General features: G+C 57.1%; 5 protein-coding genes across 10 annotated transcripts; 3 read left to right on the forward strand and 2 right to left on the reverse strand.

Moving 5' to 3' along the window:
- The first annotated feature begins 3,782 nt into the window (after nt 1-3,782).
- On the forward strand, nt 3,783-15,692 carry CARMIL2 (capping protein regulator and myosin 1 linker 2). 4 transcript variants are annotated; one of them, XM_090261007.1, is made up of 39 exons: nt 3,783-3,908; nt 4,170-4,264; nt 4,359-4,409; nt 4,657-4,719; nt 4,812-4,936; nt 5,072-5,163; nt 5,376-5,446; nt 5,562-5,635; nt 5,779-5,854; nt 5,933-6,021; nt 6,106-6,200; nt 6,278-6,364; nt 6,455-6,567; nt 6,686-6,763; nt 6,907-6,983; nt 7,095-7,199; nt 7,385-7,454; nt 7,586-7,667; nt 7,767-7,863; nt 7,947-8,004; nt 8,142-8,314; nt 8,482-8,644; nt 8,747-8,848; nt 9,802-9,930; nt 10,014-10,097; nt 10,276-10,436; nt 10,515-10,602; nt 10,786-10,938; nt 11,058-11,124; nt 11,612-11,841; nt 12,730-12,830; nt 12,912-13,275; nt 13,359-13,481; nt 14,244-14,280; nt 14,443-14,514; nt 14,616-14,831; nt 14,986-15,036; nt 15,367-15,444; nt 15,530-15,692. In XM_090261007.1, the coding sequence occupies exons 1-39, from the start codon at nt 3,869-3,871 to the stop codon at nt 15,640-15,642; spliced, it is 4,143 nt and encodes a 1,380-aa protein (XP_090117133.1). In that variant the 5' UTR covers nt 3,783-3,868; the 3' UTR covers nt 15,643-15,692. The 4 variants fall into 4 exon arrangements, with proteins under 4 accessions (XP_090117133.1, XP_090117130.1, XP_090117132.1 ...); XM_090261004.1 differs by having other exon boundaries at nt 3,784-3,908; nt 10,014-10,127; XM_090261006.1 differs by having other exon boundaries at nt 3,784-3,908; nt 10,014-10,127; nt 14,989-15,036.
- ACD (ACD shelterin complex subunit and telomerase recruitment factor) lies at nt 15,652-18,426 on the reverse strand. 2 transcript variants are annotated; one of them, XM_090261010.1, is made up of 12 exons: nt 18,240-18,424; nt 18,020-18,156; nt 17,791-17,884; nt 17,629-17,705; nt 17,454-17,498; nt 17,312-17,346; nt 17,018-17,169; nt 16,844-16,940; nt 16,678-16,761; nt 16,144-16,523; nt 15,921-16,012; nt 15,652-15,841 (listed from the first exon to the last, which is right to left on the reverse strand). In XM_090261010.1, exons 1-12 carry the CDS (start codon nt 18,336-18,338, stop codon nt 15,763-15,765), a joined length of 1,371 nt encoding a protein of 456 aa, XP_090117136.1. In that variant the 5' UTR covers nt 18,339-18,424; the 3' UTR covers nt 15,652-15,762. The 2 variants fall into 2 exon arrangements, with proteins under 2 accessions (XP_090117136.1, XP_090117135.1); XM_090261009.1 differs by having other exon boundaries at nt 15,921-16,523; nt 18,240-18,426.
- Nucleotides 18,427-18,784: 358 nt separating this feature from the next.
- Nucleotides 18,785-20,881, forward strand: PARD6A (par-6 family cell polarity regulator alpha). Its single transcript, XM_090261011.1, has 3 exons — nt 18,785-19,206; nt 19,574-19,796; nt 20,023-20,881. The coding sequence occupies exons 1-3, from the start codon at nt 19,144-19,146 to the stop codon at nt 20,769-20,771; spliced, it is 1,035 nt and encodes a 344-aa protein (XP_090117137.1). The 5' UTR covers nt 18,785-19,143; the 3' UTR covers nt 20,772-20,881.
- A 177-nt stretch (nt 20,882-21,058) lies between these two features.
- ENKD1 (enkurin domain containing 1) lies at nt 21,059-24,780 on the reverse strand. Of its 2 annotated transcripts, XM_090260474.1 has the most exons (8): nt 24,401-24,780; nt 24,092-24,191; nt 23,802-23,996; nt 23,096-23,268; nt 22,035-22,160; nt 21,773-21,936; nt 21,533-21,669; nt 21,059-21,442 (listed from the first exon to the last, which is right to left on the reverse strand). In XM_090260474.1, the coding sequence occupies exons 2-8, from the start codon at nt 24,174-24,176 to the stop codon at nt 21,282-21,284; spliced, it is 1,041 nt and encodes a 346-aa protein (XP_090116600.1). In that variant the 5' UTR covers nt 24,177-24,191; nt 24,401-24,780; the 3' UTR covers nt 21,059-21,281. The 2 variants fall into 2 exon arrangements, with proteins under 2 accessions (XP_090116600.1, XP_090116601.1); XM_090260475.1 differs by lacking the exon at nt 24,401-24,780 and having other exon boundaries at nt 24,092-24,250.
- Nucleotides 24,516-26,471, forward strand: CUNH16orf86 (chromosome unknown C16orf86 homolog). The gene is given in 4 exon segments (XM_090260476.1): nt 24,516-25,242; nt 25,574-25,806; nt 25,910-26,202; nt 26,204-26,471. Coding segments are annotated over 4 exon segments (864 nt in total). The 5' UTR covers nt 24,516-25,021; the 3' UTR covers nt 26,321-26,471.
- Nucleotides 26,472-26,760: the final 289 nt, after the last annotated feature.

Consider the following 26,760-nt stretch of genomic DNA (forward strand, 5'->3'; position numbering starts at 1 on the left):
TGCCTATAAGACTATCAGCTGATTTCTCAAAAGAAACTGCAGGCAAGGGACTGGCAAGAAGTATTCAAAGTGATGAAAAGCAAGAACCTACAACCAAGATTACTCTATCAAACAAAGCTACCATTTAGAATGGAAGGGCAGAGAAAGTGCTCCCCAGACAAGGTAAAGGTAAAGGAGTTCATCACCACCAAGCCATTATTATATGAAATGTTAAAGGGACTTACTTAAGAAAAAGAAGATCAAAACTATGAACAGTAAAATGACAACAAACTCACAACTATCAATAACTGAATCTAAAAAAAAACCAAAAATCCAACTAAGCAAACCAGAATAGGAACAGAATCATAGGTATGGGGATGATTTTGGAGGGTTATCATCTGGGAAAGGGAAGGGAGAGAAATGGAAAGGTGCAGGGATTAAGAATCATAATTGGTAGGTACAAAATAGGGGGAAGTTAAGAATAATATAGGAAAGGGCGAAGCCAAAGAACATATATGGACATGAACTAAGGGGAGTGGGATTGCTGAAGGGAAGGAGGGTACTGGGCAGAGGGGAACAAAGGGGGAAAAAATTGGGACAACTGTAACAACATAACCAATAAAACATACTTTAAAAAATTGGTAGAACTGAGATGTTTATCTTCAGCAGAGCTTTTCATTTCTCTACGTACACACTCAAATGTTTGAAAGTTTAAAGATGGATTTGTTTTGGATGGCAGGAGGACAGGAAAAGTGACATGCTCGTGGGTGTTAAGGCTGAAAAGGGACCCCCCATTGCATAGCTTATGATAATTCTGTGTGACTTCATTAAAAATAAAACTTTCAACCCTGACTGGTGTGGCTGAGTTGGGTGGGCATCATCCCACAAAAAGAAAGGTCGCCAGTTCAATTCCCGGTCAGGGCACATGCCTGGATTGCCAGTTCAGCCCTGGTCAGTGTGCATATGAGAGGCAACCGATAGATCACATCAGTGTTTCTCTTTCCTTCCCCCTCCCTTCCCAACTCTAAAAATAATAAAATCTTTAAATAAAAACTTCAGCAAAAGCCAGTTCTCACTTAGTCCACACCTGAGGACTTACGGGCAAGTTACCTGGCCTGTCTGCAGCAGTCTTTGCCACTGTGAAACCATGGTGGGTGCTGGAGTGAAGAAATAGTCACACCTAAATGGTGTTGCCGTCCACTGCTGCCCAGTTCAGCAGGCACCAAGCCCTCTCTTGCTCTTGAACAGGATTTTAGTCTTTTGAAAACCATCTGAGGGAGCATTGCGGCAGCCCTGGGACATGCAGCCTGGCTACTCAGCCTGTGCTACTGGAGCAGGCGGGGCTTATTCCTCATTATGAGCTTTTAGCATTTCCTGAGCGCCCACAGGGTGTCATGCTGTCTGGAACACAGAGGAGGGATTGAACAAGGTGAAGTCCTCTCCCCCTCTCACTGAGTCACTGTGACTAGTTGGAGCTGAGGCTCATGTGTTTACTTGGTCTCTGATAGCAGTTCTGTTTGTTTTGTCACTGCCGCCCTGACCACCAGCAGTTACAGGGGATTATGGTTCGTCCAGCACCGCTGTCCTGATCTCCACGCTGATCCTGGTTTGCCCCTCAGTAGCCCTCTGCCTGCCCCCAGAGCACTCACTAGAAATAGGGACTGATGCCACCAGTGTGGCTGCTGGCCTCGAGAGTGCCTCAGCCTGGGGGACAACTCGAGCCCTTTAGCAGTCTGTCCCTTTTTTATTTCTCCTACTTGTCATTCTAAACTGAAAAATCCCAGTGAAGCGGGTTTTCTGTGGTTCTGTTTTGGAGTCCTGGGGTTGCCATGGTGGACTTGGCAAATGTGAATGTTCACTGGGTGCCAGGCACTGTTGTGAGCACGTCTCAATATTTAATCCTTACAGCAACACTTTAAGGTAAGTCAGTAAGCTCCAGCTTGGGCTGGAACTGGAAGCCCAGAAAGGTTGAGTAACTTGTTCAGTGTCAAACAGCTGGTAAGAAGGTGGAGTCAGGAGTTGAATTCAGGCAGTCTGCTTCCCCGAACCTGCGTTCTTGATCACTTGGCCATAGTATGTGAGACAATAATTGAATTCTCAACCTAAAAGTGTGGGTTTTATGTTCTCCCCTGTCAGCCCTTCACTATCACACCATGGGCCTGTTGCTTAAGGGAAGATGGCTGCCCCCAAGTTGTTAATATTTAATTTCTACTTGGCGCTTGGTCCTAGTCCTTGGTGGACCTCAGCAAAGGGAGATGGGAGGGTGCTCCCACTGTCTCTGAGCCCCAAGGTGCAGAGGGGTAGCTGGAGATAGGAAAGAAACCAAGGGACTCTGCCTAGTATCTCCCACCTACTCATGGTTATTTCTCCTCTGACAGCTGAGCTGTGAGCAGGGCAGAGGCTGTTCCTTATCTCATAAATGGAGTTTAATTAGATTGTACTGTATGAAAAAAAGTTAATCTCCTCCTGTGAACCTTCCAGAATCTAGATCCTTGGTCTTTTTTTTTTTTTAGATTTATTTATTTAATTTTAGAGAGAAGGGAAGGGAGGGAGAAAGAGGGAGAGAAACATCAATGCATTGTTGCCTCCTGCGTGCCCCCCAACCGGGAATCTGGCCTGCAACCCAGGCATATGCCCTGACTAGGAATCGAACCGGTGGCCTCAATCCACTGACCCACACCAGCCAGGGCTATTTTTATTTTTTAATTATTTAATTTTAGAGCGAGGGGAAGGGAGGGAGAAAGAGAGGGAGAGAAACATTGATGTGCGGAAGATGCATCAATTGGTTGCCTCTCACCAGCCCCCAACTGGGGACCTGGCCCACAACCCAGATATGTACCCTGACTAGGAATCGAACCGGTGACCTTTCCGTTCACAGGCTGACACTCAATTCACTGAGCCACATCAGCCAAGGTGGTCCCTGGTCTCTTAAAAGGAAGCATGCTTCTCAGGACCATGACCCATGAACTTCTGACCCCTCGCTGCCCTGAAGACTAGCTTCTCTCTCTCCTAGTGGTTCCCCCTCCCCAGACTCTAGGTCAGGGAGAATGTATACTGACGCAAGGACCCACACATACCTGGCCTTTGCTCATGAGTCCACTCCACTCCTCCATGAAACCCTTGGGGGTCAGGCTTTACCCAGAGGCTGCCCCCTGAGAATATATCCCCACGTTTTGGCCCTGTCCCAGCCTAAACCTCATAAAAGCTGAGAAACTGCTGCCGCAAAGAAGGGTGTCTAGGCCCATCTGCGGTGTTTGTTTTTCCACCCCTTTAACAGTTCCTGGGTACTCAATGCGGTTACGGTCTTCTTGTTAGAAGCAACAGATTAGGTCCTCCAGTTTAGGACCCGGATGTTGGAAGAGCTCCCACGCTCCTGCTGAAAAGAAACCCCTTCCTTTCCTCCACCGCCCCGTGTCCACCTCCCTAGCTGGGCTTTGGAGGGTACAAACTGGGGTGGGCCAGGGAGGAAATGACCGAGCAGGCAGCACCCCCTGGTGCTCCTGGCAGGGACTGCGGTATGGGGTAAAAGTAGGGGGCTAAGAACCGAATGAGGCGTACGTGTGACACGCGTGACCCTGCTGGTCACACCACTCCACCCCATGTCTGGCCTGACGGAGGATTTCCTGCGCTCGACAGGGTGGACGGACAGCTAGGGCTCTGCCCTCCTTCTATACTCCGTACCGGGCGACATCTCCAAGCCCGCGGAGGCCAGGGCGGGGAGGAGCCGGGCCGGGGGCGGCCTGGCAGGAAGCAGCCCGTACCTTCCGCTGCAGGAGGAGCAGGTGGCTGCCGTGAGGGCCGGGGCCCCAGGCTTCCTGTGCACGCTCGCCAGCTGCAGTTTCCCGTCGTCGGAGCTCTTTGGGCCGCCCCGGCCTCCTGGCCCGGCCCCATGGCCCAGACCCCCGACGGCATATCCTGTGAGCTGCAAGGTAAGTTCTGGCCCTTGTTGCCTACTTGGCTGGGAGGAAGCAGTGCGGCCCCCAAAGCAGAGGCTGATCCAGTGCCCTGACGATGCTAGGCAAGCATTTCTCTCTGCTCCTCCGGAGGGCTTGCTGCCCCCAGGTCTACTCCACTCCTTCTTTGCCTGCCCATAAATGAGCCCCGGCCCCTAGCCTGGTACAGACAGACCATGGACATGAATTGACCTCCATGGGAGGACCAAAGTCATCCAGCAGGCTGCCTTTCCACAGGCGAGATCACCAAGTTCCTGTGGCCCAAGGAGGCAGAACTGCTGCTGAAAACCTGGCTACCAGCACGGGAGGGTGCTGAGCAAGGTCATGTCCTGGTATGGCAGGGGGCAAAGCCTGGGAGGGCAGCTGGGACCCAAGCAGAAGGAGCCTCATGCCCTGCCCAGGATGTCAGACACTCTCTCCCCCTAGGCACTGCTTCGATGGAGAGCCTACCTGCTCCACACCTGCCTCCCACTGAGAGTGAGTCAGCCTCAGGGCCTGGCCGACACCCACCTTGCCCTCCAGCAGCTCCCTTGACAAGGGGCTGCTCCTGTAGCACTGCTTATCTTGTCCTGATTGGCCCTGCCCTTCTAACCGCACTGTGCCTGGGCAGCAGCAGACTGGAGTTTAGGCCAGTTTGGCTCTGAGCTCTAGGCTGCACAACGGACTGGGCTCCCAGGAGGGTGGGGCTCAGCCCTTGGTCCAGGCTGATCCAGGCACTCCGCAGGTGGACTGCACGTTCAGCTACCTGGAGGTCCAGGCCATGGCACTGCAGGAGACTCCCCCTCAGGTGAGACCCTTAATACCCACAAGGGCCTGCCTTTACCTCCCCTTCCCTGTGCCCCACACATGGAGCCCAGCCCAGCCACCTGCCCTCCCCAGGTCATGTTTGAATTAGAGTCCCTGCCCGAGCTGGTCCTGGAGTTTCCTGGTGTGGCTGCCCTGGAACAGCTGGCCCAACATGTCGCTGCGGCCATAAAGAAGGTCTTCCCTCGCTCTACCCTCGGGTGAGGCCCAGCAACTGCATGGGGCTGGCAGGGAAGGAGAGCAGCAAGGGGAATGCTCTGGGGATACAAGTGGGCTGCTTCACATCCCAGAGGCTATAAGTCCCTTGTCCCCTTCTCCTTTATTCCCTTCCTCAGGAAGCTATTCCGGAGGCCCACACCCCCCTCCATGCTGGTTCGTCTGGAGAGAAGCAGCCCTTCAGAGACCACCTCATCCAGTAGCCCCTGTGGTAAGGGCCTAGGCAGGGCCACATGGGGCTTCTATCCTCCCCATTCCTGCAGCCCCAGACCCTTGGATTTGAAGGTCTTCCAAACCGACAGAGCCATTTAAGGTACAGCCAGTACCCAGCTTGGGGCTGATCTTCATCCATCTCTGACATTTTGTCTCTCTCCTCCCCCCAACCCACCCCATCATACCCCATCACCCCTGGCACCTCCCCAGGTGGCTTCTTGGAGACATACGAGGCTCTGTGTGACTACAATGGCTTCCCTTTTCGAGAGGAGATTCAGTGGGTGAGCGTAGAGCCCTCTCTGGGGGACTCTGGAGACATCTGATCCCCATGTGCATTGAGGTCCTCCCTGCTCCTTGTGGCCCCAAGCTAGTTGGAGACACTTTCTTCCTGTCCAGGATGTGGACACCATCTACCATCGTCAGGGCTGCCGCCATTTCAGCCTAGGAGACTTCAGCCATCTGGGCAGTCGGTATGTGGCCTGCCAAGATTAGGAAGGGAGGAAGATTCCATGACCCCCACATCTGGGCCTCAGCCTCTCCATGGAGGGGGATGCTGGGCCTGGGATCTAGATGGAGGACCCTGAGCTCTGCCCCTGCCCCTTCTCCCACCCAGGGACCTGGCATTGAGTGTGGCTGCCCTGTCCTACAACCTGTGGTTCCGATGTCTCTCCTGTGTGGACATGAAGTTGGTGAGAGTGTAGGGGCAGAGAGTGGTTCAGGGTGTGGGACCAGGGTGCAGCCCACTGAGCCTCCACTCTGTTTCTCAGAGTCTTGAGGTCTTGGAACAGATTCTGCACATGATGAGTCAGTCATCTCACCTGGAGGAGCTGGTGTTAGAGACCTGTGGCCTGAGGGGGTAAGGGGGACAGGGACGGCAGTTGGGATTGGGAGGAGCTGGGTATCTAGAGTCAGAGTCTCACCCCTGGGGTCTTGTCCCCAGAGACTTTGTTCGGAGACTGGCCCAGGCAATGGCAGGGAACTCAAGCTCTGGGCTTCGGGAGCTCAGCCTAGCGGGGAACGTGCTGGATGACCGAGGTATGGCTGAGCCTGGGGAAGTACCTGGGGTTGGTGCTGAAGACGGTGAAACCCATGGGGTCTGCTCCCATCCCCAGGCGTGACTGCGCTCAGCAGACACCTAGAACGTCGTCCTGGAGCCCTGAGGAGACTCAGCCTAGCACAGACAGGGCTGACACCTCGAGGTAGGTGGAGCCAAGGATGGGGTAGGGCTGGTGGAGTGAGCGGGGAGGTGGGTCCGCCTGCTTGCTGAGCGACGCCTCCTCCCCCATCAGGAATGAAGGCTTTAGGCCAGGCACTGGCTTCCAATGTGGCCTTTGATTCTGCCCTGACCCACCTGGATCTTTCAGGGAACCCTGGGGCCCTGGGGGCCTCGGAGGATAATGGGGTGAGTGGCTGTCTTTAGGGGTAGTGATTGGGGGCGCTGCCGGCAGTGAGGCCTCAGAAAGTTCTTGGTGAGGCGATCCCTGACTCCTTCCCTCTCTCCCACCCCATCCTGCCACCAGGGACTCTATAGTTTCCTGAGCCGTCCTAACGTTCTGACGTTCCTGAATCTCGCAGGCACTGACACCGCCCTGGATATTGTGAGGGGGTGGTTATGGGGGAGGGAGGATGATCGGTAGGGCTGGTGGCCGGGCCGAGGCCCGAGGGTCAACTGGAGGGAGGGCAAAGCTGGCGGGGAGGGCTCGGTCCTCTGGCCCGTGCAGCCCACACTCGCCCTCTGCAGCTCTTTGCCGCACTGTCCCGCGGCTGCTGCGCCAGCCTCACGCACCTCGACGCTTCGAGGAATGTCTTCTCCCGCACGTAAGTGGGCAGGCCGGGTCGGGGCGCATCGCTGGGGGTTGTGGGGGGAGACGCTGCCGGGAGCCACTTCCCTGCGTCCGGAAGCCCACTCCTCCCGCTCCCCAACCCCAGGAAGTCCCGGGCTGCGCCTGCCGCGCTGCAACTCTTCCTCAGACGCGCTGGGACGCTTCGGCACCTGAGCCTGGCGGGCTGCAAGCTGCCCCCCGACGCGCTCAGGTGAGTGTCGCTGCCCGTGGCTCTGCCCCGTGCCTGTGCGGCCATCCCTAGTCAGGCCTGCAGAGCCTCACCCCGCTCCTATCGCTCCCGTAACCTCCCCGGCATCCTGGCCCTTCCTTCTTGGTATTCGCGCCCTGGGTCCCCCTTTCCCATCTCCCTTCACCTCCTGTGACATCCCCTCCCAGAGCCCTTTTGGAAGGTCTCGCGCTCAACATGCACATGGGCGACCTGCACCTGGACCTCAGCGCTTGTGAGGTGAGCGCAGAGCCCCGACGTGAGCAGGCAGGGTGGCCACACACCGGGTGTGGGGCTGCGGGCGCGGCGGCCGCCAGAGCCTCCCCACCTGTGGCCTGTTGGCCTGAGCACGCCCCGCCTTCCACCTTCAGCTGCGCTCTGCGGGCGCTCAGGTGATACAGGACTTAGTGTGCGATGCTGGCGCGGTGAGCTCCCTGGATCTGTCAGATAATGGTGAGGCCTCCCGGAAACCCTTCCTCCCACCATCCACCCAGTCCCCACTCCACCCCCATCCCTGCAGCCTCGCCTGTGCGTGACCCCAACCATCCCCAGGCTTCGGCTCTGACATGGTGACTCTGGTGCTGGCCATCGGGAGGAGTCGGTCCCTGCGACATGTAGCGCTTGGAAGGAACTTCAACGTTCGGTGCAAGTGAGCCCCCATTCCACTCCCGGGCCTCCCAGATAGCACCCCACTATCCGAGTTTCTCACCCAACCATGGCCCATGCCCACAGGGAGACCCTGGACGACGTCCTGCACCGGATTGTCCAGCTCATGCAGGATGACGACTGTGTGAGTTCACGGGACTATGCGGAATCCTATCGATGGACTTCTGGGACCCCTCTGACTCCTGCTCCCTCAGACCCTGTGACCTTGCCCCCCTTGCTGACTCCAGACTCCAACCACAAATGGCTTTCTCTTAACCCCAGCCTCTGCAGTCTCTCTCTGTGGCTGAGTCGCGGCTGAAGCTGGGCGCCAGCGTCCTGCTTCGGGCTCTGGCCACCAATCCTAACCTGACAGCCCTGGATATCAGCGGCAACGCTATGGGGGACACGGGTGCCAAGATGCTGGCCAAGGCGCTTCGGGTTAACACCAGACTCCGGTGGGCGGGGTCTGAGGGAAGGGACCGCTGGGGAGGAGGGCTTGACTTGGAGAGGCTTATTACTGGGTTAAGGGGGAAGGGGGTGAATGGAGGCGGATGGGCAGGGTTTGCGGGATGGATAAAACCTGCGAGAGCTCCGCCCCCTACTGAAGCCCCACCCGGCCCAGGTCTGTGGTCTGGGACCGGAATCAGACGTCTGCTCTGGGCCTGCTGGACGTGGCGCAGGCCCTGGAGCAGAACCGAAGCTTGAAGGCCATGCCTCTGCCTCTCACTGACATGGCCCAGGCGCAGCGCAGCCGCCCAGAACTGACAGCACGTGCAGTACATCAGGTATGTGTGTTGGGTGTGTTGGGGAGAGGGGGCCCTTCTCCCCAGCTCTGCTCTGTGCAGTGGCCCTGCTCCCCAGCACTTACCAATATCCCTTGTCCTCAGATCCAAGCCTGTCTCTTGAGGAACAACCACACAAACAATGCCTCCCCTGCCAGCACCTGCTGCCAGCAGCCACTAGGTCTGGTCTCAAACCCCTCTGAGCAGGTTAGTGTCCCCTACCTAAACCTTGAGTACAAACAGAAGATAGGGGGCTGGGGAGAGCTGTGGCACTTGGGAGCCTCCATGAGTCTGAAGGCCTGACTTTCCTGGGCCCAGGGTGCCTAAATCCTGCTGTTCCAGACAATTCCCTCTCCTTGGTCTGGAGAGGAACCAACATTTAAATAGGCTCTTCTGTTAAAGATAGGAGGTATTTAAACATCTTCCCCAACTCCCCTTCCTTTATTGTAGCTTCCCAATCACAGGGCTCCCTTCGCCTCTTCACTGATCTCTGTTGTGGCCAACCTGCTGACCCTTTTTCTGGCTTCATCTCCCTCCACTACCATGCCTTTGTGAGAAATGTCCCCACCTCTTCATTCCTAGGTCCCACTTCTCTCCCAAGCTCCAGAGCCCAGGCATGTTGACCCAGACATCCTGCAGGGGCTTCACATTCTATATATCTTCAAGTAATATTATCTCCCACAAACTCTTCTCTCTGCCCTGAAGCCCAGTCTCACTGGTGCCCCCACCCACCAAGTGCTGTGGCCAGAGGTTTGGACAGGGTTTCTCCTGGCCACGTTGGATCCTGCATAGACGAGGTCCTGATCCTCACCCCCACCCCAGCTCTCCCTTGTTCTCCCTGGTTCTTCCTCCATGATGCCTCACTCCCATTTGTCCCCACCTCTCAGTCTATCCTCCAGGGGGATGGTGAACAAACCGAGCTTCTAAAACAGATATGACTAACAGCTCCTTTCCTTCCGATTCTGTACACTTAGGAAGTATATGTAAAGTCCCTGCAGTGAACCAAAGGAGACACTGCTCTTTCTCCTTGAACAGATAGGCTGGCCTGATGGTATTGGTTTTAGGATCTCACACCCTGTTGGAGACCCTGGGAAGGAGGCAGTCAGGGTTTGGGGGACTGGAAGGGGACTAGACTGGGACTGATTCCTGATGTCCCTCAGGAAGTGAACGAACTGTGTCAGTCGGTGCAGGAGCATGTGGAGCTGCTGGGCTGTGGGGCTGGGCCCCAGGGTGAAGCCGCTGTGCACCAGGCCGAGGATGCCATCCAAAATGCCAACTTCTCTCTCAGCGTGAGCACATTCTTCTGCTATAAGGACCCTTCCCCTCTTAGTTAGGTGTCACATTGCAATTCCTGTTCCTCCTTGGCTTCCAGATTCTCCCTATTCTATATGAGGCAGGAAGCTCCCCAAGCCATCAATGGCAGCTGCGGCAGAAGCTGGAGGGCCTCCTGGGACAGGTGGGTGAGGTCTGCCGCCAGGACATTCAGGTGAGATGGTATCCTTGTCCCTGGCTTGACCCCATCCCATAGGCTTGACTGTGATATCCCGTGAGTCAACATTCTGTGGTGGTCAGAGCCTCAAGCCATTTGTTCTGGGCCCTGGCCATATGCTCACCATGCTCTGGTCTTTGTCCAGGACTTCACTCAGGCCACACTAGACACGACAAGGAGCCTATGCCAACAGATGCTGCAGGGACCCAGGTGGAGGGAGCAGCTAGAGGGGGTCCTGGTAGGTTCAAGGGGCCTCCCAGAGCTGCTCCCAGAGCACCTGCTGCAAGATGCCTTCACTAGGCTCAGGTAGGCTGGATGGGGAGGGCTGGGCTGGGCTGGGCAGAGACAGAACACTAACACTTCCTTACCCTTTCTTGCCCTCAGGGACATACGACTATCAGTGACAGAGTCCTTGGCAGAGAGCATTGTGGCTCAAGCTCTGGCAGGTCTGAGTGCAGCCCGTGATCAGCTGGTGAGGGGAAACTGCACTTGCATGCATGCATGCACAAACACAGTGACCTGGCCACTGCCTTGCAGGGGTTCTGGAATATCTTCTGGGCTCATAAAGCCCAGGGATATTTTAGGGTTCCTGTAGCACTGATGTGACTGTGGCTGGGGTCCTACCTGCCCATCTTAAGAGTGCCTGGTATTGCAGGTGGAGAGTCTGGCTCAGCAGACAACAGTGTCTATGCCCTCTGTCATACCAGCCCTGGAAGAAGGCCAGCCCACTCACTTTGGGCCTGGGAAATTGGAAGGCCTTTTCTTCCCTGAAGAGGAGAAGGAAAAGGAAGATCAAGAGAAGCAGAAGGTAGGTGGTGCCAGAACTCTGGGCCTGCAACCATAGATCTTCTCATCTTGTTCTGGAGTGTGGGAAGTGGGGGGAAGCACCTCCCTCGCCCCAGGCCTAGTTTATGCCCTCCCCAACAGGATGACAGTCCTCCACAGAAATGGCCTGGGTTCAACCATTGCCTTCACCTGGTCCCCTCCACTCACCGTAAGTCAGGGCCTGGGGCTAAGGGAATTACTGAGTTGGGCTGAAGTTCCATTAGACCTGGACACCTGGCCATATTCATTTAGCCCTGTTCTGGAAACTCCTGGACTCTTGCCTGGACTAGGAAGGGACCCCCCTGCACCCTGCAAGATTGGGGTCCGCTGTGGTCAGTCAGCATGGAGCGGGACCTGAGCAGACCAGGGCCTGGACACTGTCTCCACTCGATTCCCCCCACCCCGCCCTCCCCGGGGCCCCGGCCATATCTACCCACAGGACGCGCATGCTTGGTGGCAGTGGCGCGCGCCGCTCGGGGCCGCGCTCAGCACCACGGACAGCGGCAGCGGGGGAGGGGCTGGCGGGGCGGGGGGAGAGGAGCCCGTGGTTGTTGGGCCCCTCCCAGCGCCCTGGGCGGGTCCCCCGCCGCCCTAGCGCCTCCACTGCCACTTCCCCAGTCTCTGCGCTCAGTGCTCTTCTGGTGCTCACCCCTCAGGTGCTGCTGAGGACCCAGAGCCCGAGCTGGCGGCTCCTGGAGAGGATGCGGAGCCGCAGGCGGACCCACCTGCACGCGGCTCTCCGAGCCCCGCCGCTCCCGGGTCCCCGGCTGGCCCGCTGCCTCGCATGGACCTGCCACCCTCCGGGCAGCCTCTGCGCCATCCGACTAGGGCCCGGCCACGGCCCCGGCGCCAGCACCATCACCGCCCTCCGCCTGGGGGCCCCCAGGTAAGCTCCCTCCCCCGACTCCAGAGAGGTGGAATTGGGGGTCGCTGGTAGCCGGTTTTCCCCTCATAAATAATGGCGGGCAGGAAGGTGGTTTGTGGGGGGCTTAAGATCACCAGGTTGTGTGGCCACGTCCTGGCTTCTTCCTGGCCACCCCTCACCCCAGGCCATATCCATGCGGGATCGTGGGTGTGTGGGCTTCCTTAATGGTGCACCTGGGTGTAGAACTCTGCCTCAGGGTGGCCCACTGCATGGGTTGATGTGCAAGAGAGAGCGGCTCTTATCCAGCATCTCCCACGGTTACTGAAAGATACTGGACCCCCTGACTGCAGGGACAACCGTGTGTCTACTGCACATCTGGCCAGTGTATGTGTGGGGAGATGTGTGCACCAGGTACTGGCAAGGTAGTGGGCACACGGCAGGAGGGGAGAAGCTGGCTTGAGGCCCCTAAGAGGGTCTGACGCAGCAGGCCATGCTGCTGGGCAGCAGCAGGCCTGGTGGGGTGGAGGTGGGGGTGGGGGATGCTGTAGGAAACTGTTTGGAACAGGGGGTAGCATGTGAGGACGTGCGACCCAGGGGATTGCGTGGGCTCTAGACTGCTGGTGATCGGGTGGTTCAAGTTGTGTAGGAGACTCTGTGGGACAAGAATGGGTGTGGGCTGTGTGTTTGTGCAGGGCCAACTATGGGTGAGAGGGTATGTGAAATCAGTATCTCTGCCCACTAGCTGGATAGGGGGAGTTTGTAAGCAGCCCCCTACTGTTACCCTAGCTCCTGGGTCCTGGAGTTGCCCAAGGGAGACTGTTGGACAACGGAGATAGGGAGAAGTAACAGTTGCACTCAGCCTTGACCCCTGACCTCAGCCCTGACCCCTGACCATGTGGTGTCCCCCAGGTTCCCCCAGCCTTACCACAGGAAGGGAATGGGCTCAGTGCCCGTGTGGACGAGGGCGTGGAGGAATTCTTTTCCAAAAAGCTGATCCAGCAGGATCGCCTGTGAGTGAGAGGCAGTTGCCAGGGTGGGAGAGGGTGGGCTGCTCCATGGGCCTTCCTGCTTACTGTTTGCTGTTCCTACAGCTGGGCCCCCGAGGAGGACCCAGCCACTGAGGGCAGTACCACCCCTGTCCCACGTACACTACGAAAAAAGCTGGGCACCCTCTTTGCCTTCAAGAAGCCTCGTTCAACACGGGGGCCACGGCCTGATCTAGAGACCAGCCCTGGGGCAGCTCCCCGCACTCGAAAAACCACACTTGGGGACCTGCTGCGGCCACCAGCCCGTCCTGGCCGTGGGGAGGAACCTGGCGGGGCTGAAGGGGGCACCAGCAGCCCTGACCCTGCCCGCAGGACCCGGCCTCGCTACACTCGGGAAAGCAAGGCCTACTCAATGATTCTGCTACCTGCTGAGGAGGAAGAGACAACATTGGGTGCCAGACCTGACAAGGTGAGGCCTGGTGACAGGGGTGAGGGCTCTGCTGCAACTGAGGGCACTGGGCTCTCGCCCCACTCCAGCATCTCTGTCCCCAGAGGCGGCCCCTGGAGCGAGGAGACACAGAACTGGTCCCATCCTTTGAACAGCGGGTACAAGTAATGCTGCAGAGAATTGGTGTGAGCAGAGGCAGCGGGAGTGCTGAAGGCAAGAGGAAACAAGTGAGTTGGGAGGGACACAAGTGTGAAATGAGGGGGCAGATGACATGTGGCTTGTGGCATTCTGTGAGTGACATATGTGACCAGGAGACTCACATATCTGCCAGTTTCACCCCTCCTCCTCAGAAGTGATCAGATTCAACCATTCTTCCCTCCTGACTCCTACCCTGGCCCAGGCTACTTGTGTCTCCTCCTTAGAGCTGCGACAGTCCTTTCATTGCAGACCTAACAGAAATCTGACCTTGTTACCTACATTTGAAACAGCAAGTTGTCCAGGGGCTTCCTCTTTACCTGCTGCCTTACCTCCTGACCCCACCTCAGGGCCCTATGAGACCTCAGCTCTGCTCACTGCCCTCCACCCGGGGAGCATGCATCTCAGAGCCTCTGCACGTGCTCCCATCTGGAGACCTCCCTGACCCACTTCTAGCCCCTCATCACCACCCATGGGTTATGCCAGGTTCCTCGTCATCCATCCCTGCATTCCCCTGACTCTTCCACGGTATCTTGTTAATGCCACTCTGGTCACCACAGTATAGAAAGTGAGTCAGAGAATTAAGATGTCACATTATCTATGTGTCTGGGCATGCATATGGATGTCTGTGTTAACTGTCCACCATCTCAGACTTCGAGCTCTAAGACCGGGACTGGGTTTGCCATCTTGTTGCCCAGCCCACATCTAGTGGCAGTTATAACAAGAATGAACAAAAGAATAAGGCTAGGGTGAGGGCACTTCAGGGCTGAGCTTCACTTCCCTGTTTCCTACAGAGCAAAGATGGAGAGATCAAGAAGGCTGGCTCTGATGGTAAGTGGGAACCTGGATGAGGGCAATACATTTTGGGGGAGGGGATGTCCTTGGTGATAAGTCCCCAAGGCACTTGCTCTTCTGGGGAAGGAGGGGGAGAGGCCGTTTTTCTCCCCCTCACCCCCAAGGTCTGGTGCCTGAGTCCCCAGTCCCACCTTGCAGGTGACATTATGGACAGTTCCTCAGAGGCCCCTCCAATCTCTATCAAGTCCCGCACCCACTCCGTGTCTGCAGGTGAGTGAGGGCCACTGTGTGTGTGTGTGTCGGGGGACGTGCAGCTCAAGCTCACTTCCAGTACTTGGCCTGGGTCTTGGCTGACACTCTTTTCTTTACAGACCCTTCATGCAGGGCTGGGTCAGGGGGCCAGGGGCCTGAGTCCTCCACCTGGAAGACACTGGGGCAACAGCTGAATGCAGAACTTAAGAGCCGTGGTTGGGGCCAACAGGATGGTCCGGGACCCCCTTCCCCTTGTACCAGCCCCCGAAAAGCCAGCCCCTCCCCTGATAGCCTGGGCCTCCCAGAGGATCCTTGCTTGGGCCCCAGAAATGAAGGTAAATGGGCACACTAGTCCGTCCCCCCACCCCAATACTGGGCTGGGGACCCTGAAGGTGGGAGGCAAGGGCTGGAGCAGGGGCGGCTGTTGGGACCATACCCAAATACCCCGGCCTCCCCCAGATGGCCAGCTGAGGCTAAGGCCTCTCTCAACAGGGCGACGAGCAGTGTCTGTGCATGAGGACCAGCTCCAGGCCCCTGTTGGTGAGGGGAGACACCTCCATGTGTGCTTGAGAGCAGATGGGAGAGGGTGGGCTCCAGGTCTCCCTTCATGACTCTGGACCTTGGAGGGGGCTACTGGTAGTGTGAGATGTGAGAAATCAGGGAGCCAGGGCCAGGATCTGAGGACCTTTCCAACCAGCCCTGGCTCCACCTCCAAGAGAGCAGCCTCTCCTAGGGGTGGGAGGAGACCAGGGCAACGGGGAGGCTCTGAAGGCAACAATGTGTGTGCACACCAGCAAACACGGTGGTCAGAGGGTTGGGAACAGGCTGCAAGCCCTTAAGAACTCACGCGTGCCTTTCTGTGTCCCTCAGAGTGGCCCTTACGGCTGCAGCGTTCCCCTGTCCTCAAGCGAAGGCCAAAGCTTGAGGAACCCCCATCACCAAGCCTAGGTAAGGAGGGGCTGGATCGGTTGTTTGGGTGGCAGGACTACTCAGTCCAGTTCTGACCTTCCTCGCTCCCCCTCTTCTTTTGCAGGATCAGGCCTTGGAGCCGAGCCTCTGCTCCCACAGTATACAGAGCCCTCCAGCCCTGAGCAGAGCCCACCCTCCCCAGTCACAGACCAAAGAGGCGGCGGCCCCAACCCCTGACCCTTTCCTTTCCTGCCGCATGAGATTATTTTATTAAAAAACTCAAGGAAGCAGAGTGTGGCGCACTGTTTGTCCATCCACAGGCATGGATCACATTCTCCTACGTGGTCACATGACCCCTCACACCTGGGTTTGCTCAGATTCTGGCTGTGGCTCCATCAGAAAATGCAAGGCCCAGGCCAGGAGCTGGGAAGGGACCCTGGGAAGAGAACCATGGGTGTAGGTCAAGGAAGTCTGGGACTAGTAACGAAGAAAGTGGGGCAGCCCTAGGCACTCACCTGGCAGCCTGGACCTGGGCACGGAGGGAAACACAGGGTGGGTCATACTCATATTGGAAGGTGGAACCATCACGATGCTTCTTTGGGGGGTCCTGAAGAGGATGTGGTGTCTGGAGAGGGGCCAACACCCCCCTCTCCAATCCAAGGCTACCCCAGCCCCCCTCCCAGCTTTATTCAAGGCCCACCTCATTCCACCCTCCGGTTGTAAGGGGGCTATGCTCACCCAGACGGGACTGGACTCCAGGACTCCCTTGCTGGTTCTTATCCTTGGAAATGGCTGCAGGTTCTGGGAGGGCAACCCTAGCTCCTTGAACCCCAGTCTAGATTTCTGGGGCGGGGGCCTGGTCACATGGGCCTGATGTGGACTGGCAATGTGACCAAGAGGTGACAGACCTGGGGTAGAACTCAGGAGTGGGGGGTTGGATACATGGCTGGGGTGTGGGGAACTAGGGGGTAGGCAACCAGGGGCTGAGCAGATGGCTGATAGGTGCTGGGAGCTGGCCTTCTGCCCTGTGTCTGGAGCAGCCAAGGACAGGGCAGGCAGAAGGCTGACACTGGCACTACTTTCCTCTGATGACAGGTGGCTGGGTAAGGCAGGGGTTCCTGGGGAGAAGAGGACTCACTGTAGGTACAGCTCTCTCAGTTCAGACTAGCTGAGTGACCTGTGACCTTAGGCAGGTCTGCAAGGACCATGTCCGCCCCTTTAATAGCATCCTGTATAACCCGGGCAGTGTTTGTGGCTTCAGCATCACCTTACCTGAGGAACTGACTGACGAAGAAGAGGTGGTCAGGATCAATGATAGGTCCTGAAGAATTGGGTCTGGTGGGGGCAGCTCAGGGCCTAGGGGTCAGGAAAGGATTATCAGCACTGTAGGCACCAGGCCCCCAGATATTCCCCTCTGGACCTCTTCAGTCCTCCTTACCCTCTGTCCTGTGACCTGAGCCCAGAGAGTTCAGAATTTGCTGGTCATTCTCAGAGATGTGCAGCCATAGGCTGGGGACAGTGTATACAGCTTCTCCCTGTGGAAGTGAATTGTCAGCCTGGCCCTTACCCAACTCCTCACCCTGACATTTCCCAAGGGAAGCCCCAAACTGACCATGGCCAAGTGGCTTGAGGCGGCCCAGCGGGTGAGTGGGGGTGTTGTGCAAGGGCCTGACAGCATCAGACAACTCTCAGCCAGGCGCACCAGTGCCCCCTGATGCTCCTGTTCTTCCTGCACCTCATCCAGGAGTTGAGACAGTGAAAGACCTGGAATCAGGGGAGCAGGGGATGGGCTGAAGCTCAAGGAGGAGGAAGGGTAGGGTGGTGGGAAAGAGAGCTTATTAAAGGAGCAGGAGGTGATGGCTGGAGAGTCACTCTACAGAGAGTCAGGGTAAATCCCTACAAGTACCTGCATTGGAGGAGGTGGACTCTGAAAGATGCTCCCTACAGAAACAGAGGGGACAGTCCTGAGGAACAATCCTGAGGCCTGTCAATACATTTGCCATCCTCTGTTCAAGCCACCCCTGGCCCGAGCCCAACCCCAGACTCACTCCAAGCAGTCTTTCAGCTTTTTCTGCACATCTGGGTCCTGGTTGCTAGGGAAAAGATGGTGATAAGCAGTCAATGTTACTAGGGGACCAAGCCCTCCCACCCAAAAGGCCTACGCCAACACCAGGCAGGCCTGGGTGGGGAGAATAGCTGGAGAGTGGAGGAAGCATCACTTACCAACTAATCACCCAATCCCGGGGCTGCTCTGTGGGCATTAGGCTGAAGCGGTGCACCTGGAGGTAGAACTCTGTGGGCTGGAGAGGTGAGTTCAGGGATGGGTCTCAGAGGCTGTCAAAGAGTCAGGCCCAGTAACCCGTCCAGCCCAGCCTTACTACTCACCGCGCAGCCCTCGGCCACTTGGACTCGGACCTCGCAGTCTTGCAGCAGCAGCAGCCGGCCTTCAGCCCCTCGGAAGCCAAATTCCTTCTCTTCCCTGTGGAGAGCACGAAGCTCACAGCCTAGTCCGCGGGAACACGGCCCCGCCCGCCTGGGGCCCGCCCTCTTCGGGCTCCAGCCTCGAGCTTCCCGCTGCGCTCAAACTCCTACGGCCCTGCAGCGCCTTTCTCACCAGTCCGAGGCGTTCAGGACTTCCTGCGTCATCAGACATCGGACACTGTGGGTCCCGTCGGACACAAGCAGCGCGGCCCCGACATCAGACGTGTCTGGGGCGCGGGACGGGCCCCCGGCCTCGGCCTCTTGAAGCACCTGACGACAGCGACGGGTGTCAATCCCATCACCCTGGGGCCTCACCCTGGTCTCGGGGCCCTGATGGGGTGGGGAGTAGTCACCTGGAGCAGCTGCCCCGCCCGTGGACTCGAGAGTCTCTCTGACCCCAGGACCAGCTCTCGAATCCAGGGCCGAAGGACCAAGCTCCTCAAACCTGCCATTCCCGCAACTGAACTAAGTGGAGCACAGCTCGCCCGGCTTTCCCGCGGGCACTGCGGCTCCGCCTCTTGCGTCTTGTCGGAAGAGGAAGCGCACAACTGCTGGGCGGGACCTGAGGCCGTGACCCCGCCCACATGCATGCCTGCGCGTGCGTACGAGCGCGTACTGCTAGGTTAACTTGTCTGCAAGGTCCTCTTGGGTTTGACTGGGTGCTGGCTTGTTTGTTCTTCTCTCTCCAAACAGCGGCCAGACTTCTGGGCTGTTGGTCAAAACTACCTCGGCATCGGGCAGGAAGGGGCCAAGGGCTGGTGCATAGGGAGAGGGAGGAATTTGGAGCCTGAGGCTGCAGCCTAGGGTAGTCCGTGCGAATTGGCTTGAAGCCATTTCAACGCCGTGTGATCCCGAAGGATTCAGCAAATATTATAACTCAGTCTCTCCTCATCTACAATGTGCGCAGTCTTGTAAGGCCAGGAGAAATATTAGATAGCATTCAATAAATACCACTTCCCATCACTCCCTCGGATTGGTCAAGCCCCGCCCCCGCCAGGCTACAGGAACGCGCGGACCGTAGCGTAATGACGTAAGAGCATAAGAAGACGTCTCCATCCTCATCACCGTTTCCTAGGAAACGTGGACTCCGCGTGCCACTCTCCGTAGCTGGCCGCTTGACGTCATGGTCTGGATGGGAGGACCGGGCCAGGGCTACCACCAGGGGTGGGGCGGTGCGGGCCCGCCAGGCCGCGGGGCTGTGCACCTGCGCTTCCGTGGGCCGCCGGGGGTACAGTCCCCGGCCCGCTCGGCCCCGCCATGGCCAGGCCACAGAGAACGCCGGCGCGCAGTCCCGACAGCATCGTGGAGGTGAAGAGCAAAGTAAGGGCCCCTCCAGTCCCGCCTCCGGCACTAGGTGCTTCCAATTCCCTCATTCTCCCTTTCCTGGCTCCTTGGTCCCACCACCTTTCTCTCCCCTCTAGCTTCCATGTCCCATTCTCTGGCTTTTCTTCTCGTTTTCCCACCCTCCTTCCTTTCCCTGGCCTCAAGAATCCTTCTGTGGCCTGGGCTACCTGGAGGGCGGGGAGAAGACCTTGGACAGCGTCCCTTGTACTGGAGCTAAGGTCTGGGAGCAAGGCTGCAGCTCTTGCTGCAGCCCGCTTTCCCACCCCTACCACCCTCGAACCTGTGGTGAGAAAGGACTCAGGCTCTGTCCTGACCCCTCCTCTCTCCCCCACTCCGATTCCAGTTTGATGCCGAGTTCCGACGCTTTGCGCTGCCCCGTGCTTCGGTGAGTGGCTTCCAAGAGTTCTCTAGGTTACTGCGTGTGGTGCATCAGATCCCGGGTCTGGACGTGCTGCTTGGCTACACAGATGCTCACGGCGACCTACTGCCCCTCACTAACGACGACAGCCTGCACCGGGCCCTGGCCAGCGTGCCCCCGCCGCTTCGCCTGCTAGTGCAGAAGCGGGGTGAGGAGAATGGGGTACAGTGGGCAGCCTCTGTGGGGTAAGGTGAAAGGGCAGGTCTGTCATGCCCAGGGTACCTAGGCTTCACCCTCTGCATACCTTGCCCTTGGCCTGACCTCCAAGTGGTAGGATATAGCTACAGTATCCCCCCCTCCCCAGGGCCTGATGGAAAAGGGCTCAAATGGGAGAGAAGGGTCTCTGATCTCAACGCCTCCCTCTCTTGCCGCAGAAGCTGACTCCAGCAGCCTGGTCTTTGCCTCCAACTCTCTGCAGCGGCGTAAGAAAGGGCTTCTACTTCGGCCAGTGGCACCTCTGCGCACCCGGTCACCCCTCCTAATCAGCCTGCCCCAAGATTTCCGCCAGGTTTCTTCAGTCATAGATGTGGATCTACTGCCTGAGACCCACCGACGAGTGCGGCTGCACAAGCATGGTTCTGACCGCCCCCTTGGTTTCTACATCCGAGATGGGATGAGCATGCGTGTAGCTCCGCAGGGCCTGGAACGGGTCCCAGGCATCTTCATCTCTCGCCTGGTACGAGGAGGCCTGGCTGAGAGTACAGGGCTGCTGGCAGTCAGTGATGAGATCCTTGAAGTCAATGGCATTGAAGTGGCTGGGAAGACCTTGGACCAAGTGACGGACATGATGGTCGCCAATAGCCACAACCTTATTGTCACTGTCAAGCCAGCCAATCAGCGCAATAATGTGGTGCGTGGGGCATCTGGGCGTCTGACAGGGCCTCCCTCTGCTGGGCCTGGGGCTGCTGAGCCTGATACTGATGATGACAGTAGTGATCTGGTCATTGGGAACCACCAGCCTCCCTGTTCCAATGGGCTATCTCAGGGGCCTCCATGCTGGGACCTGAACCCAGATCACCTGCTTCCCAGTGCCCACAGCTCTCTGCCATCCCTGGATGATCAGGAGCAAGCCAGCTCGGGCTGGGGAAGTGGCACACGAGATGGTAGTGGCTTTAGCCTCTGACACACAAAGAAGCAGCCCCTTGCCACTCCAGGGACTTCCCCAGTGGGGATTTTAGCTTGCTCACAGGGCCCTCTCAGTCTGGGGAACATTAAAGGTTTTCTACAAATGCAGTTATGGTCCTTCTGTGTCCCAGCCCCAGCCTCCTCCTTGATCCCACAATCTTGACTTCTGCCCTGGACATGAGGCAGAGGCAACAAAGGCAGCAGAGAGACCTTCCTGCAGTCAATCAGCAGGAGGGCCACCAGGCTTGGAATTTCTAGGGTAAGAAAAGCTCTTATGGAGAGTAATTCCACTGTGTACAGAAAGTTTAATTTCGACAAAGGGGTTAAGAGGCTGGGCTAGGATGGTCCTTCTGCAGCTACCAGTGGCTAGGAAAAGTGCTCTGGGGCTACTGCCCCCTGCCCCCTCACTGCTCCTGTCTTTGGACTCTATGATTGGGCTTGATCCTGTCCTTTGCAACCATGCAGTGATCCTCAGCAAGGAACCCCATCACTACCCCTACAAAAGGACTCAAGCATCCATCTTTATGAAGACCTTGGGGCGGGAAAAGATCTTGATGGCTTCCTCTACCTGCACCAGCTTCCGATCCAGCTCAGCACGGTGGCTCTGGGCCCTCAGTGAGTCTGCCCCGGCAGGGAGCAGCACCAACTCACGCAGGAGCTGGCTCTGGCCTACAGGGGGCCCAGGAACAGTTAAGTGTTAGGCAGGGATGCATGGTGCCCAGTGGGTTCCCAGCCAGTCCCCCTTGTTCACATACTCACTCTGGAGCAGATTGTTCAGTGTCTCCAGTCGCTGGTTCTCAGGCATGCGAATGTGGCCAGGGGGCATGGTAGGGTCCGGCTGGCTCTGTTGGAGGGCTTCAGCCTCCCGTCGCCATAGATCCCTACGCTCCAGCAAGCTGTGGTGGGTGCACAGACTCAGGGTTGATGATCCCAGGGCAGATGTTGGCTCCCATCTGCCACAGGCACCTCTCACCCTGGGTATTGGGCAGTGGGACCTACTAATGAGGCACATGGCCCTTCTGTGTGGCGTTGTAGTGCTCCTGGGCTTGTCGCTGCTGCTCCAGTACCTGTGCCAGAATCTGTGGCGAGCGGGAAAGTCGCCGGGGGGCCCTCTTGGCAGTGCGAGCATTGTGGCTAATGAAGTCCACACCTAGGCCTGGCCCCTGCAGGACATGGGAAGCATAATGGGCAGACAGCACTGTTTTGTGCCCCTAGATCCTCAGGATCCTTGCCCCACTTCTGAGCCTACACATACTCTCACCTTGGCATTGGGATCCGGTGCAGTTAGCTGGGGACTGAGGACACGGGGAGGTAGGAGCCCAGGGCCACAGCGAGAGTATGCACGCAGGAAGTGTGCTGTCTCTGGTCTAGAGGCAGGGCCAGGCTCCTGGAGTGCAGGGCACAGAAGAGGGATCAGGCAGGCTATGGTCAAGGTCTTAAGACCTCTCTCTCCCTAGCCCTATGGGCCTCCTCCCTCTTGAAGGAGCACTTCACCATTTAAACATGTGTGTCTCTCACATCCTTAACAACAAATCACCCCTCCTACCTCCATCTTGGTTCCAGCTACCATTCCTTTTCTCTCTTTCCTAGCCAGACTTCCTGGATCTGCCCCCACCAAGGTCATTGACAGCTGGCCTCCAGGTCCTCAAATCCAGGGTCACTTCCCTGGTCTCATCATCCTCAGCCCGATCCTCCTGGGTCTCACTTCTGAGATCCAGACACAACTCTCCACCTGCTTCCGGGGCACACTTCCATCTCCTGATAGTCCCACAAATACGTCAGCTTACACATGTCCACATATGACCCTACTGTCTTTTCTCTCAATCATGCTCTTTCTTCTGAGACTCCTTGATACAGAAATGGTGCCACCATCCAGTCAAGAAAGAATCCCACCACCATACCCCCAATCTTCACCTTCCTACTTGCCCACACGGAAATAAAGGCTGAAAAGTGGGTTATGTGGCCCTTTATGATATGGATCCAGCTGACTTCTTAGCTTAAACTCATGCTCTTACCCCTCACAGTAAACTGTACACAGCATTCCCACTGTCCATACTCCCTCTGATCTTAGGACTTCTGTGAGGTTTCATCTCTATAGAATGTTCTCTTCTATTCTTCCCTTGCCTGATTCCTACTTGACCCTCAGCAATCACCCAGCCATCACCACTTCTGAGAATCCCCTACAGAAGAACCAGCTATCTCTTATTCTCCTGCTACCTTAGTTCCCCGTGACTTTCCTCTCTCCCTGTAACTCAAATCAGGGTATAATTTGCCTCTTGGCAAATAAGATGGACAATACTTCTGGCTCCCTTTGGCAGGTACCTGCAGCTGGGCCTTGACCCGGGACTCAACTTTGTCATATTTGGGTGAGCGCCATAGAGCCTTCAGAGGCTTGAGCTGGTCCTGTTGCCGACTGCGCTCCTGCTCGCGGAAGCGCTTCTGGATCTCCTTGATCCTCCTCAGGTTCTCCTTCTCATGGTCTTTAGGGTCCTTCCCTGGGAAAAAGATGTTGCCAAGCTTTAACCTACTACAGGCCATGAAATGCAACACATACCAGTTCACGTACAGACCTGACCTCTCCATCTAAGTTAGACCCTATACAGATACACCACCTCACCAACTTGTTTCTTTCCTGACATGGTATTTACCTTCTTCTATCTCTGATTATTTTCTACATTTTTATTGTGAAGTACAGCATTAATAATCTTGTATATAATATTCATCTCACTTGCTTATTGTCTCCCACCTTGACTCAGTGATGGCCTGTACTTGTCTTCAACTTGTTTTCAGGGCATCTATTGGGCCTGGCACATAGCAGGCACTAAATAACAAACATTTCATTGATGAGCTAGGGTTTCCTGGAGACTACCTCAAGTCCTCTTCTGGGAGAAGGTAGTGCTCCCACCCACCCCCCTTTTATAGAGGGGAAAAGTGACACTTAAGAGAGGCCTGAGCCCAGGTCAGGGTAGGAGGAGCAGCAGTATTTGATCTCAGATTTGCTTAGCTGCCCCTTCTGCCCAGAACTTACTCTTGGGAGAGGCCCCTGGGCCTAGGGAGATACCCCCAAGTTGCAGCAGCACGCCCCCCACGCCGCACCGGCCACGTTCCAGGATCTCTCTGGCTCCAGGACGAATGCGGGGGTCACGGGGCGGGGTGGCGTCCAGGTCGTGGTCCGAGATCAGCAGGTCCAGCTTCAGCGCGTTCCCCTCAAGGCGCGCTTGGGCTGAAGGGTTGGATAGAGCGGAGTGAGGGGGTCAATGGTGAAGTGGAACCGAGCCTTTCTCTAGCGTCGCTGGGCTGCAGCACCCCCCAACTCACCCGAGGCGGGCCGCCGGTAGTAGTCAGGACAGAGCGTAGGATCTGGGGGGATGGGCCCCGAAATGCGGGATGGGCCCTCGCACATGCCGCTGTAGTCGCCCTGTAACGGTGCACCGAAGCCTGCCAGAGTGCCTATCTGAAGCCCCGGACCTCCTTCTTCAGCCTCGTGCCTACTCCCTGGACCGGACCTTGATCCCGCCCGTAACCTCCATTCCCAGTCCCCGGCCTGCAAGAGCCGCCAGCACTCCTGGTCCACTTCTCTGACCCATTCGCGGCCCCTCCCCCTCAACAACCGGGAAAGGGGCTCACCAGAGCAGGTTTTTGCAGCCTGCAGCTGCTACCCCACCGGTTTGCTGTTGCCAAGCAACAATAGTTTCCGTCTCTGAGGTCAAGGGCCAAAGCCTCTGGCGCAAAGCATTCTGGGTCTTGTCGTTCCAGTTGAGGGTGGAGCTGAGCGGTGGCCAGTAGCACCGCAGCCCTTGCCTACTGACTAGCCTCCCGAGTACACCTGTCTGGCCCCGCCGGGCGTGTTACCGCCTTCCCTCCTCCAGTCAGTCCCCCAGCAGCCATCAGGATGTGCTGATTCCGCCCAGCCATGACGTCAGCAGGGACCGAGAGTCAACTTGAGGCCCAAGAGGGGACGGCTGAGCGGCCTGCACAGCTCACCGAGGCACCCGGTGGCCACGCTCAGAGCTCTGAGGTGACCATTAGGGCTATCTAGCCTTTAAACTCATGGCCTTGGCGCTCTCGGAGGCCAAACTCTGTGCATTGACACCCTGTCAGGACAGGCTCCACAGCAGGGCAGGGGCGCGGGCTGGTGCCCTTCTTCCGCATTTGGTGTCTAACGTCCGGTGTCTAAATGACTGATCCCTGAATCCTTTGCCTGGCTATGATGACCAGTTACCTATGTGTCACCTCTAGTGTTCAGCGATGAGAAACCAGGACCTGGTGTCAGCCCATGAGGCCTGTGGGACCCAGGGTGAAGACAAGTGTCCAACAGGACCAGTCTCAGAGCCAGAGCTCCGGGAGGAACAGCTTCAGCTGGAGGAAGAGAGGCTCAAGCCAGAGGTGGAGGCACTAGAGGACAGAGGCCCCAGACCTAGGGCCTCTGTTGTGAGGTCCAGTCATGGTCTGAAGAGAAAGTCAGTCAAGTGAGGGGCTTTTAGAGGAAAAGAGCAGCAGGGCTGCTGGGAGTGGACGTTTGGGGGGGGGGGGGTTCACAATAGGATTGCAAATTCCTGCACTCCTGTAGGGTGCATCCTTACCTGCTGCCACCACCATCACTCCTCACCCCTTCTGTCCTTAAGAGAGAGTCTCAAGGCCTTATAGGCGACTGAGCTCACATGAGCTTTAAAGCCTTGTCCAGCCTGGGGGCCTCACTGACGAGGGAAGGAACAAGAATCTGGGCCTGAGGTGGTGTGCATGTGGGCTATTCCCTAGGCTCAGGGTACAGGAGCCAAGGCTGGAAGCTGCCTCCTCAAGCCTTCTGTCCCCCAGCCTCCCAGGGTCTAGTCACCAAGCCCATCCTAAGGCTGAAGCTGAGCTGCCCCAGGGGCTGCCACTGAAGAAGGAGGACCTGGAGGGTAGCCAGAGTGAGCCCCCTCCGTCTGCCAAACAGCACAAAAAAGCCAAGAAACGCAAGAGTCTGGGGGTCCCAGTGCTCCCAGCTATGACCAGCACAGTGTCTGCGACCTCAGAGACCTTGGGGCTGGAGCGTGAGTGGCAGTTCCTGGGCCTTTCCTTTTCTCCCTGCCTGCTGGATCCCTGACATGGCACAGCGTGGCGCTCCAGCCCCTTCTCTGCCCCGGGTCTTTGCAGGAAAGGCCCATCGCCTACGGCCGCTATACCAGTACATCAACTATTGCAACCCTGAGCTGAACCAGGCAGGGGAAGGGGATAGGGAAGCTGAGGTCAAGGTGGAACCTCAGTCGGAGCTGACCCTGGTCCCCGAGGAGGCATGTATGGAGCAACTGCCAGCCTTGCTGCCTGTGGCAGGTGAGCTGGGCTCAGACCTCACTTTGCCCTGCCCCAATATGTTCATGTCTCACACCCATGCTCTGGTTCCCCTTGGAGAGGAGGCTGGAGAGGAGCCTGGGGATTTGTCCAGCTTGGGGGGTCAGTGGATTACTTAAGACTGAGATGGATAAATCAACCCAGGTGGACATCAACAGGATGCTAAGTGTCTGTACTACCCCACTTGTACCCCCACTCTCTCCTCAGTACAACTGACTGTCCAATCCCATGGGTGGCTCCTCTCCTCCCAAACCTGAACCAGAGAAACAGCTTACGGGCTTCAGCCCTCAGGTGGAAAGGGGAATTTGGACCCTGCCCCCACTTGGGACCTTGGACTTGCTGAAAATAAATGCTTTTCTTTTTCTGACTTTGACTCCCTAAATAAGATGTCTGAAGAGGGAGAGCCTGGGAAGAAGGGTGGATTCCCAGTGCAGGTTTTGAAGCCTGACTGGTCATCTGGATCACCCAGGAACTTGACAAAAGTATGGATTCCTGGGCACTACCTCAGATCTAACTGAATCAATCTGCAGAGGTGGGATCTGGTTCTGTGCATTTAAAGGCTCCTCAAATAAACCTGAAGATCAAACAGGATAACGGTGAGGATGGAAAGGGAGGTCATGAGGAACTTGGGGACCGAGAAAGGAAAGGGAAGCAGG

This window comes from Furipterus horrens, unplaced genomic scaffold (assembly GCF_987537825.1).
Source record: "Furipterus horrens unplaced genomic scaffold, mFurHor1.1.pri manual_scaffold_13, whole genome shotgun sequence".
Lineage (NCBI taxonomy): Eukaryota > Metazoa > Chordata > Mammalia > Chiroptera > Furipteridae > Furipterus > Furipterus horrens.

Coding starts and splice junctions, on each gene's coding strand:
- ACD (XM_090261009.1), bottom strand. CDS start 18,338: ATGGCAGGTTTGAGGAGCTTGGTCCTTCGGCCCTGGATTCGAGAGCTG. Junction 17,885..18,019: donor GTCCTGAACGCCTCGGACTG/GTGAGAAAGGCG, acceptor TGCTCTCCACAG/GGAAGAGAAGGAATTTGGCT. Junction 17,170..17,311: donor GTCCACCTCCTCCAATGCAG/GTACTTGTAGGG, acceptor CCCTGATTCCAG/GTCTTTCACTGTCTCAACTC.
- CARMIL2 (XM_090261004.1), top strand. CDS start 3,869: ATGGCCCAGACCCCCGACGGCATATCCTGTGAGCTGCAAG. Junction 5,164..5,375: donor CTCATCCAGTAGCCCCTGTG/GTAAGGGCCTAG, acceptor GCACCTCCCCAG/GTGGCTTCTTGGAGACATAC. Junction 8,315..8,481: donor CGGGTTAACACCAGACTCCG/GTGGGCGGGGTC, acceptor CACCCGGCCCAG/GTCTGTGGTCTGGGACCGGA.
- PARD6A (XM_090261011.1), top strand. CDS start 19,144: ATGGCCAGGCCACAGAGAACGCCGGCGCGCAGTCCCGACAGCATCGTG. Junction 19,207..19,573: donor TCGTGGAGGTGAAGAGCAAA/GTAAGGGCCCCT, acceptor CTCCGATTCCAG/TTTGATGCCGAGTTCCGACG. Junction 19,797..20,022: donor CCTGCTAGTGCAGAAGCGGG/GTGAGGAGAATG, acceptor CTCTTGCCGCAG/AAGCTGACTCCAGCAGCCTG.
- ENKD1 (XM_090260474.1), bottom strand. CDS start 24,176: ATGTGCGAGGGCCCATCCCGCATTTCGGGGCCCATCCCCCCAGATCCT. Junction 22,161..23,095: donor GGGTCAAGGCCCAGCTGCAG/GTACCTGCCAAA, acceptor CCTGCACTCCAG/GAGCCTGGCCCTGCCTCTAG. Junction 21,670..21,772: donor AAGGGCCATGTGCCTCATTA/GTAGGTCCCACT, acceptor CACCCACCACAG/CTTGCTGGAGCGTAGGGATC.